General features: G+C 37.7%; 1 protein-coding gene across 1 annotated transcript in view; it reads right to left on the reverse strand.

Annotated features, from left to right (window-relative positions):
* The window catches only part of LOC102840342 (chromosome unknown open reading frame, human C4orf45), a 145684-nt gene that overhangs the window by 90149 nt on the left and 43111 nt on the right, over positions 1-12424 (reverse strand). The window contains exon 3 of the mRNA XM_006867937.1: positions 7834-7892. Within this exon, the coding sequence (XP_006867999.1) occupies positions 7834-7892 (59 nt within the window). The remainder of the gene's footprint in view (positions 1-7833; positions 7893-12424) is intronic.

Consider the following 12424-nt stretch of genomic DNA (forward strand, 5'->3'; position numbering starts at 1 on the left):
TTTTCTTCTCTAGAGAACCCAGCCTAAGACACCACGTATTTGATATTTTCTCCTTGCTTTCCTTGCTAATGATTTCTACTTTTATCATGTCGTGATCAGAAATAATACTTTGTATTATTCGAATGCTTTGGATTTCATTGAGCCATGGTTTGTAGCCTAAAACATGATCTATTCTGGAGAATAATTCATGTAAGTTGGAAGCAATATATATTTTGCTGATGTTGAATGACATTTTTATATACATCTATGAGGTTGAGCAGGTTGATTGTGACAGTTTGAACTTCTGTATTTTTGCTATTTCTTTCTAATTGTTCTGTCAATCACTGAAAGTGGTGTGCTAAATATTATTTTGGAGTCCTGGTATGGCACTGTAGGATAAGCACTGAACTGTAAAGTCGGTTTGAACTGCAAGGTTGGAGGTTCAAATCCACCAAATCTTCCTTGGAAACCCTATATAGGGTCGCTATGAGTTGGAACTGACTCAACAACACTAAAAAGCAATGATATTATTTTGGAACTATCGATCTCTCTTCTCTAAGCACTCAACAACAAGGTCAGTTTAAACTGCAAGGTAGGTGGTTCAAACTCACCAGTCGCTGTTTGGAAACCCTATACCAGGGTCACTATGAGTTAGGAACGACTCAACGACACTTAACAACAACAACAATCTCTCTTCTCAATATCTCAATACTGTTAGTATTTTTGAGTTCTATCATTGAGTGTGTATATAGTTATTATTGTTATTTCCTCTTGACTGATTGACCCTAAATCATTATATTGATACTTCCTTATCTTTTATGGTGGATTTTGACTTGAGATCTATCTTATGAGAGACTAGTATTGTTACTCCTGCACTTTTTGTTAGTGATTTGATAAATATATATTTTTCCATCCTTTGATTTTTGGTTTACTTATTGTTATGGCTTTGTGTCTAAGGTATGTCTCATGTATACAGTATGTGGATGTGTCATGGAATGTTGCTGTCATTGTTTAATCCATTCCTCCACTCTCTGTCTCTTTACTGGTACCTTTAAACCATTTACACTTAGTGTAGTTAAAAATAAACATGCATTTACTGCTGTCATTTTTGTTGTGTGTTATGTGTGTAATGATGATGGTTTCTCTGTTTTTCTTATTTTTGGGTTAAGTTGTTTTTATTTTTTATTTGTGGCTTTTCTTTGCTTCTATTGTTGTTGATTTTGTATTTACTGGGTCTGTATGTTTTTCTTCTTTTTTATTTTGATGAGTAAAGTAGGTTTGTTAATTTTCTTTATGGTTACCTTGAAATTTACCTTTACTGACCTACACTTAAAGAAGTCTTTTATTTCTTAATATTGTCTTAACTTCATTTCCACATGAAAGTTCTATGATTACATAATTTATTCCCCATTTTGTTTTGACACAATCATCATTTACAGATTGATATCTCTGGTTCCCTGTTTGTAGACCTTTGTTGTTGTTGTTAAGTACCATTGAGTTGGTTCCACCCCATAGCGATCATATGTACAACATACGAAACACTGTCCAGTCCTGCTCCATTGTCACAATCATTGTTCCACTGGCCCATTTTTGCTACAATCTCTTTGGGGATCTTTCTCATTTTCACCTCCACTTACCAAACATGATGTCTTCTCCAAGGACTGGTTCCTCCTGATAGCATGTCCCAAGTATAAGAGATGAGGCCTTGTCATCCTGTCTTCTAAAGAGCATTCTGGCTATACTTCTTCCAACACAAATCTATTTGTTTTTCTGTCAGTCCATGGCACTTTCAATGTTCTTCTCCAACACCCAAACTTAAATGCATCAATTCTTCTATGGTCCTCCTTATTGTGCAACTTTCACATGCATATGAAGCTACTGAAAATACCATGGCGTGGGTCAGGCACACATTAATTCCCAAATTTTGCTCTTGGACATTTTAAAGAAGTCTTGTGCAGCAGATTTACCTAGTGCAATATGTCATTTGATTTCTTGATTGTTGCTTCCATGAGTGTTGACAGTGGAGCCAAACAAAATGAAATCCTTGACCACTCCAATCTTTTCTTCATTTATCATGATGTTATTTATTGGCCCAGTTATGAGGATTTTTGTTTTCTTTATATTGAGGTGCAACCCATATTGAAGACTATGGTTTTGATCTTCATCAGTAAGTATTTTATATAGTCTTTATTTTCAGCAAGTAAAGTTGTATCATCTGCATATTTCAGGTTAATGAGTCTTCCTCCAATCCTGATGTTCTGATCTTCATATAATCCATTTTCTCAGATTATTTGCTCACTCTACAGAATGAATGTTGTTGTTTTTGTTGTTAAATGCTGTCGAGTCAGTTCCAACCCATAGTGACCCTGTATAGGGTTTCCAAGGAGCAGCTAGTGAGCTTGAATTGCCAGCCTTGCAGTTCAAATTATTTTGCAGTCCGATGCATTAACCCACAGCACCGTAAGTATGGTGAAATGTTACAACCCTGACACACATTCATTTCTGCCATTTTATTTAGTATCTCTATGCTGGGGAGTGAGTTTCAGAGTCTCTTCTGATATCCATTTTTATCTATTCCTTCTTTCTTTACTTTCTTAATGACCTTTTGCATTCTTCCTGTATGATGTTCTTGATGTCCTCCCACAACTCTTCTGATCTTCAGTCATTAGTATCTAATGCATCAAATCTGTTCTTCAGATGATCTCTAAATTCAGGTGGGATATATTCAAGGTCATATTTTGGCTCTCATGGAGTTGTTTTAATTTGCTTCAGCTTCAGCCTGAAGTTACATATGAGCAATTGATCATCTGTTCCTCAGTCTTACCCTGACCTTGTTTTGGCTAATGTTATTTTCCCACTGTCTCTTTCCACAGATGTAGTCAATTTGATTTCTGTATATTCCATCTGGTGAGGCTCATGTGTATAGTTGTCTTTTATGTTGTTTTTAAAAGGCATTTGCAATGAACTCATTGGTCTTGCAAAATTCTTATCCTGTAAACTCCAGCATCACTTCTGTCATCAAGGCCATATTTCCCACCTACTTATCCTTTCTCTTTATTTCCAACCTTTGCATTCCAGTCACCAGCAATTATCAATAAATCTTGATTGCATCTTTGATCAATTTCAGACTTGAGAAGTTGATAGAATTATTCAATTTCATCATCACTGACTTTAGTCATTGATGCATTAATTTGAATACTAGTGGTATTAACTGGTCTTCCTTGTAGGCGTATGAATATTATCATATCACAGACAGCAAGATATCATATCACAGATTTCAAGATAGATCTTGAAATCCTCTTTTTCATTATGAGTATGATGCCATTCCTCTTAAATTTGTCCTTCCTGGCATAGTAAACCATATTACTGTCAGATTCAAAATGGCCAATAACAGTCCATTTCAGTTTACTGTTGCCTAGCATATTGATCTTTTTTGTGTTCCATTTCATTTTTGACAACTTCCAATTTTCCTAGATTCATATACCCTACATTCTATGTTCTTATTACTAATGAATGTTTACAGCTCTTTCTCCTCATTTTGAGTTATGTACCATCAGTGAAAGTACATAAAGTGAAGGCCCCAAAAGCTTTACTCCATTCATGTTATCACAGCCAATTCTACTTTGAGGATGCAGCTCTTTCCTAGTCATATTTTGAGTGCCTTCCAATCTGAGGGACTCATCATCCAGCACTGCATCTGACAATATTCTGGCATGATTCATACTGTTTCAATATTCAATATTCTGGTGCTATCTTCCTTGGTTTATTTTTGATAATTCTTTATCTGATTTGGTACTGGCTAATGCTGTCATCTGTCTCATCGTCTGATTGTTGTCTGATATTGGTTCTCTGTCTGAAGGACTCCCTTTAATAGTTCTTGTATGCTTGGTCTAGTTTTTACAAATTTTCTTAATTTCTGTTTTTCTGGAAATATCCTAATTTTACCTTCATATTTGATTGACAATTTTTCTATCTATACAATTCTTGTTTTGCAATTCTTTCTATTAAAATTTTATATATGTCATGACACTACTTTCTTGCCCAGGTAATTTCTGCTGAGTAATCAGAGCTTAGTCTTAGTAGTTCCTCTTTGAAAGTGACTGTTCATTTTCCCCAAGCAGCTCTGAGGATTCTTTCTTTGTCCTTGGAAATAGCAAGTTTGATTATGATATGACTTTCCATTGAGGTCTATCCTCAATGAGATTCACTGAATTTTTTGGAAGGATATCTTCCAAACTTTTATGATATTAAGGAAGTTTTCTGTCAATAAATCTACAATTCTGTTATTTCATTTATTTATTTTTGTCTACTCCTGTTCTGGAATTCCAATCATGTGCAAATTCTTTCTCTTGATAATTCTTAGGTTTCCCTCATTCTTCTTTGATTTTTGCTTTTAATTTTTCTCAAGCAACTTGGTGTCAAAAGATTTTCCCTCTATTTTTCTGATTCTGTCTTCCATTGACTCAGTTCTCCTCCTCTGACCTATTGAGTTGTCTGTTTCTAAAACTTTATTGTTAATTTCTTGGATTTATAGTTGCTGTTTTTGTAAGGTTTCTATTTATCTATTTATTTCATCATTTTGTTATTGCATTGTTCTCTTGAATTCTTCTGTTGCTTTGTCTGTGTTTTCATTCATTCTGTCTGTGTTTTCCTTGGCCTCTCTCTTGATCTCTTGGAGAACCCTATATGTTAGTGTTTTGAGTTTTTTATCAGGTGGTTCCATGACCAATTCTTCCTCTCAACATTTTCTGGTTCTTTGTTTTTGTCATTTTCTGGAACCACCTTGTCCTGCTTCTTTATGTAATTTGATATTGTCTCGTGTCTCTAAGGCATTGCAGTGTTATTATATTTAATTATTCTGTTTGTATACTGTGTTCTAAGATCTTATTTTGATTTGCCTTGATATATAAGAGTAAATGGGGTATGTATGCTACTCTGATCACTAATTTGGGGCACTGGGACTCTCACCACATGTCTCTGGGTGGGTAGGGCAGCAGCTGGTTGTGTGAGCCAGAGTTCTGTTTACTTATCTCATGGAGTGGCTAAGAAGTTAGCTGACATGGTTGATGTTTGTCTGGTGAGCCACCTGACACAATCTCTTTGGTCACTGGGTTGGATGATGTATGTGTGCACTGCAGTTTGCAGGGTGGTTGGAGCAATGGTGACAGAATCATCAGTCTCCCGAATGGGTATTATGGACACCCTCCTCAATGGTCCCAGGTGGACAGGGAAGAGGAAGCACTGCTAATCTGTAGGCCCACAACATGGCTGACTTGGCATAAAGTTGGGTGCCTCTAGTTTGCAGGCTCCTGGCATCAGTGGCTGGACAGAGCAGTAGACACTGCCAGTCCCTCATTTTAGGAAGCTGGGAATAAGAGCAGGTTCCAACATTCTGTGGACTTAGGGTAAGGCTGGTGATGCTGAACCATGGGTTCCCAGTGAATGTGGCAGGCACTGATGGTCAGTGGGCCTCCTGTTCAAGGGGCTGGGTTTCAGTAGGTGCTGCCAGATCATGATCATATGCAGGGGGAAGGGGATAGTTTATAGGGGTCTGACAAACTTGCTGGAAGAAGTGAGTGCACTTAATTTTTTCACAGAGAGTGCACTTAATTTTTTCACTTCTGTCTGGTGCTGGATGTGGATGCAAACTCACTCCTATTTGTCTGTACTAGGTGATAGGAACTATAGCTGGGAACAGTGTTTGCTTTGTCTCAATTTGACTGCACTGTGAAAGTTCAGCTGGCAGGTCATCAGTGTTTCATAATTCTCTGTATCTGGTGTTTTTGTACAGTCTCTCCTTCAATTCTTCAGCATTGCCTTTGATGGTTCAGGGTTCCAAAATTGTTATCTATATCTGATTCAATTGCTTTCTCAGGTGTTTGTTGCAAGAGGGTCCTTATGAAGCATCTGTCTCTGTCATTGTCTTGGTCTGCCTGTCTAATACAAGGTCCTTTTCATAAATGTTTTATATCCTCATGCTCTGGCACAGTATATATAACATGTTTCCTAGAAATTAGTGTAAACATTTTTTGAATCAAGAAAGTGTCCACATTCTCAGTATTTCTCAGCTTCTTTCTAGTAAGTTTTTTTGTCTAAATAAATACAGCAAATTTTTATATGTTTATCACCAATGTTGGTTGAAATGTCATTGATTTTCAGTGACATTTGATGTTTTTCTTCACTTGGAAATATTTGATAAGGCATTTCCAGTTAGATACCTTTGCAAAAAAGAGATCAATTCCTGCCCTGGGACAATGTTATCTGAACAAAGAAGTAGGGTATTTTAATGAGAACATGTTCTTTTCAAGCAAAAAAGTGCAACTATTTTTCATAACCCTAAAAATAGGATATACTTTATAACTTTTAGGAATTACCCAATAAGATTGTTTATCTTCCTGGACTTGTGTTGTAGTAACTATTAATCTTTCTATATGAGTTGGCTTGTATCTGTGTGTGATGGTTTATGCTGTTGCTATATCATAGAACAAGGCTAAAATCCAATACGTTTCTACAGGCAAATAGACGTCCACTCCAATAATTTAAAATGAGGTGAAGTAGGCTTCAGAAATACTCACCTCCAAAAATTTAAGAATAATGAATACAATATTGAATCTGCAGTTTTATAAGAGTAATGCTGATTAATCCTTTCTCTCTTAGGAATCTAGAAGACAAGCCTCAATAATGCTCTTTTCCAGTAACTTAACATAACTTAAGTCAGACATGTTTAGTTTAGTTTAGGGGTTGCCTTAAAATTATACTAATTCAAGCCACTACATGACTTCAGTAGGATTATACTTACTATCCCTAATTATCCATTATGAAAATTTCAAAGCCAACAGCATGAAATGAATTTATTTTTTGCAACAAATTTTTTTTTCAAATATATATATATAGTTCAAGTGAATCCACTCATCCAGTTGCTATTCTTAATAGCAGCAGGTTTGTTTTCTGTCCACTACAGTGTGTTCCTTACTCTAACTATATTTACTTTACATCTTTTCCCCTTAATTAAACACAGTTGTTGTTGTTGTTAAGTGCCATCGAGTCGATTCTGACCCATAGCAACCCTGTATAGGGTTTCCGAGGAGCACTTGGTGAGCTTGAACCACTGACCTTGCAGTTCAAACGACTTTGCAGTCTGACGCATTAGCCCACAACGCCACACCAGGACTCCAATTAAACCTAGTAGAGAGTTAAAAATTATTAAGTGTTTATTAAGGATAAAACACCTTTTCCCCTCAAAGCCTACATGAAATACAAGAAATAAAGTGGTTCTAGCTCTGGTAGCATAGTGGTTACGAATCGGACTGCGAACCGTAAGGTCAGCAGTTCAAAACTACCAGCAGTTCCGCAGGAGAAAGATGAGGCGGTCTGCTCCCGTCAAGATTTACAGCCTCGGAAACCCTATGTAGGGTCGCTATGAGTCGGAACCGACTCCAGGGCACATAACAACAACAACAACAATACTCTAAACTGGAGTCCTGGTGTGGCACTGTGGGTTAATACACCTGACTGCAAAGCCGTTTTTTGAACGGCAAGGTCGGCAGTTCAAGCTCACCAAGTGCTCCTCGGAAAAACCCTATACAGGGTCGCTATGGGTCGTAATTGACTCGATGACACTTAACAACAACAACAAATACTTCAAACTTCCCCTAGTGTTGCACTACATATTAGCGGTTCAAAGCCGCCTGCTGCTCCTTGGAAACCCTATACATGGTCACTGTGAGTCAGAACCAATTCAACAGTGTTTAACAACAACAACAACAGAATACTTCAAAGTTAAAAAATAATTAACCCTGTTACTAATTTAGGAAGGAAAGATTAATCAATTTAAAAATAATATTATGTACTTACCATGGATTCTGATATCTGTGGGTTAATTTATCAGTACTAGCATGCATTAGTTCTCCATACTGCAAAAGAAAGAAAAATGAATATACCATAATTCCAGGATAAATAGGCAACATGTCTATAGATCTGCATTCCTACCCAAAAAGGAGGCCAGGTTAGGGAATTAGATAGGAAATGCTAAATCAGTTAAAAGGAAGAAGACAATCTTTTGAGTTCTGAACTGAGAAAAGCATTTAAGAACTAAAATGAATATGTCCCTATGTTTTTTATTTTCTCTGTTTGTAAAAGAAGGGGTTTCAAGTAGCAAGGAGGATATAATCTCATTCTATATTTATGATTCTATGTCTGTAAAGCTGTTGATTAAACATTAGACTGCTAACTGCAGATGGGTGGTTCAAACTCACCAGCCACTCTGCCAGAGAAAGATGAGGCTGATCTGTTTCCATAAAACTTGAGCCTCAGAAACCCTATATGGGGTTGCTATAAGTTACAATTGACTCAAGTGCAGTGGGTTTGGGTATGTCTACAAAGTAGGCATTTATACTGTTTATAATTTAGACTCAAATGTTTTAGCTCTTTTAACTTTGCCCTCTCCTCACAGAATTAGAAAATGTTGTGGGGCAATAAGATGGAAAAGGAGGAGCTGGGTTATAAAAACAACTCCTTTCAATAATTCGGGGTACTGATAAAATATTAGGTCACTTAGAATCAATTTCTACATTAAAAAATAAATCCCACACCCTCCCACATGCATTGAAATTTTCTATTATTACTGAATGAATGATTTTCAGATCCTGTTTTAGTCATCTAGTACTGCTACAACATAAATACGATAAATGGCTGGCTAGGCATCTCTCTTCCCATTTCTGCTGCCAGCTTGTGTTTAGTATCTTTTATATCTCAAAAGAATTGACTCAATAAACACTCACCACTAAACTGGTGCCACATTAACATAAAAAAGACAACACATTCCCAAATAGAATTATAACCACATGCAGAGAGATTAAGATTAAAATTTGTAGTTATGGTGGACACAACTCATTCCACAATATTCTACTTTTTGCCCCCCTTGGGCCACACAGAAAACATTCCACAGTTATAATATTCCACATGCATAACACAAGCATAACACTCTATCTTTGTGCCCTTTGGTTACTGCAAAACTCATTCACCCTCATCACATCATTCCAGAAGTCTTAACCAATTCCAAGTCCAAAATCTCCTCTTCTGAATCATCTAAATCAAATATGGTATATTCTACCCTTAGGCAAAATTTCTTTTCATCTGTAAACCTGTAAAATGTACATTACAAGTTACCTGTTTCCCAAGTACAGTGGTGGAAGAGGCATAATGCAGACATTTCCATTACAAATAGGAGAAATTTTAGGAAAACAAGTGATAACAGGCACGAAGCAAGTACCAACCCAGTAGAACAATTTATATTAACTTTCAAGATGACTTGAAGATGATCTCTTCTCTGAGATTATCTACGTAATGGCCATGTTTTCTAGAATCTAGGTATTGGCCATGCTTTCTTGTTTCTGGGTAGAGATATTTTGACCCTGGGATTTAGCTCCACCTTCCAGGGTACCTAGATGGCAACTCTGCTTCTTCTTCTTTGGACAATCCAATTATAGTCCTTCTCAGAGGAGAATCCAACTGCTGTGTCCTAGCAGGTTTTTGTTGTTATTGTTGTTATTGTTATGTGCTGTGGAGTCAGTTCCAACTCATAGTGACCCTCTACAGGGTTTCCGAGGCTGTAAATCTTTACGGGAGCAGAAAGCCTCATCTTTCTCCCATGGAACAGCTGGCAGTTTCTAACTGCCGACCCTGAGGTTAGCAGCCCAATTCGTAATCACTATGCTACCAGACCTACCTTTCTTTTACATCTTGGGCATAGAAGCCCTGCCCCCTCAGTCTTGGGTGGTGGTCCCCTACTCTTGGCACATGTTAAGGGCAGCCACATATGTATCAACCATCAACACTCATGGAGCAGCAATCAAGAAATCAAATGATTTATTCCATTAGACAAATCTGTTGCACAAGACCTCTTTAAAGTGTTGAAGAGCAAAGATGTAAATTTGAGGACTAAGGTGCATCTGACCCAATCCATGGTATTTTCAATGACCTCATATGTGGGTGAAAATTGGACAGTGAATAAGAAAAATGGTAAAAGAATTTTTGTATTTGAGTTATGGTGTTAGACAAGAATATTAAATGTACCAAGTTCTACCAGAAGAACAAAGAAGTCTGTGTTGGAAGAAATACAGCCAGACTGCTCCTTAGAAGCCAAGATGACCAGACTTCATCTCGCATACTTGGGACAAATTGTTAGGAGGGACCAATTACTAGAGAAGGATATCATGCTTGGTAAACAACAAACAACAACAACCCAATGAGTTGAATTGGCACAGTGGCAGCAGCAATGGGCTCAAGTGTTACAGCAATTATGAGGATGGTGCAGGACTGGGTGGTATTTTGCTCTGTTTTAGATAGGGTTATTATGGGTCAGAACTAACTCGACAGCACTTAACAACAGCAACATGGTGGTGATGTGTCATAGAGTAGGTTCCAACTCATAACGACCCTGTACAGGGTTTCTGAGGGTGTAAATCATCTTTCTCCTGAAGAGGGACTGGTGGATTCGAACTGCTGACTTTGTAGTTAGCAGCCCAGTTCATAATCCACTATGCTACCAGGACTCCTTTCTCCTTGTCAGAAGAGACCTCTCACTGGAAAAGGATAACATGTTTGGTAAAGTGGAGGGTCGGAGAAAAATAGGAAGACTCCCCCCGTGAGATGGACTGGGACAGTGGCAGCAGCAATGGGCTCAAATGCAGCAACAATTGTGAGGTTGAGTCAGTGTTTCATTCTGTTCTGCATAGAGCCACTACGTGTCAGTACTGAATGGATAGCACCTAACAACAACAACACAGGCTCCAGAACCAAACTAGTGAAGATTATAATCTTTGAAACCCAGGAAACTATGGTTCTGTCCTTTGAGATCCAGAAGTCTCATTCTTTGAAATCAGGAAGAATCTGATTCCTGCACTCCTTCTAACAGTTCTGCTGAACTCTGAGCGGTTCCAGTGATAGGCCTTTTCTTTTCCTGATGAACAGCAGTTGTAGTTCCTTTGGTCTGTTTCATGCCTTAAAATTCCAAGACACAGACAAAATTCTCTCTTTTCATTCATACAAAATTCTCTCTTTTTATTCTTTGTCTCCTGGAGCCCAACTAAGATGACACGGTTTCTGTTGTGGTCACTGGTGAGATCCATCAGTCACAGGCTTAATCTCACTAACAAAAGATTGTGTAGTCACATTTTAGTAGACATTCTAGGAAACGTGCCATTAGATTATATAACAGAAATATCCAAATCTTTAAATTCCACGTTTTTATTTTGCTCAATTTACTTTTAAGTGCATCTCTTTCGTCTCACATTTTATTATAAGTGACATAGAGAGACTACATGACCCTTTTAAGATCCTTCAGAGAAATCTCAGCTGAATATCCAAATTTATCATTTATAAGGTCTACCTTCCACAAAAAATATTGAAGATAATTCAGACAAGTTCTTTGCCACTGCATAAAAGGCATCATCTTTCCAACCACATGTTAAGTATTTCCTTTTAGAGACTCATAAGAAGTATATTTGACCTCTACATTTCTAGCAACTTTCTGTTGTTAGTGCTTTGCATATTGTCTAAGACAAAATTGACTTTATGACTCACCAAAAAAGGCATTTTGAATGCCATCCATCCTGAGGGTCTCATCTTCCAGCACTATATCTGACATAATTCTACCAACAGTCTCTACAAGGCAATGTAGGCTTTTATTATTAGGCATCTTAAAACTCTTTCAGCCATTACCCATTACCCAATTCCCAAACCAATTCTACATTGTTGTTGCTGTCGTTGTTAGGTGCCATTGAGTCGGTATTGACTCATAGCGACCCTATGCACAACAGAATGAAACATTGTCCGATCCTGGGCCAACCTCACAATCATTGCTACCCCTGAGTCTGTTGATGTTGTCCCTGTGCCAATCTATCTCACAGGGGGTCTTCCTCTTTTTCTTCAACCTTCCACTTTACCAAACATGCTATCCTTCTCCAGTGACAGGTCTCTTCTGACAATATGTCCAAAGTATGAGAGATGATGTCGGGCCATCATGTTTTCCAAAGAGCATTCTGGCTGTCCTTCTTCTAATACAGATATATTTGTTGTTTTGGCAGTTCATGATACTTTCAATAGTCTCCTCCAACACCATGACTCAACTGCACCAATTTTTCTATGGTCTTCCTTATTTACTGTCCAACTTTAGCATGCATATGAGATCATTGAAAATATCATGGCTGATGTGGAGAGATGGAGCAGCTGGGGACTCAGGATCCAGGGAGGAAGAGGGACTGTGTGCTGACGACTGGGGTGTGGGGGGTGGGGAGGAAGCAGGCTTATAGGATGTACCCTTTTATTGATTGATGATGCGTGGAGGGGATTGTAACCATGGCAATAAAACAATATACGATAGGATGAATGTAAAACTGGTGTTCTCCCATGTAAACTGTCACATAATTCACAATAAAACTTAAAA

This window comes from Chrysochloris asiatica, unplaced genomic scaffold (assembly GCF_000296735.1).
Source record: "Chrysochloris asiatica unplaced genomic scaffold, ChrAsi1.0 scaffold00112, whole genome shotgun sequence".
NCBI classification, from domain to species: Eukaryota; Metazoa; Chordata; class Mammalia; order Afrosoricida; family Chrysochloridae; genus Chrysochloris; species Chrysochloris asiatica.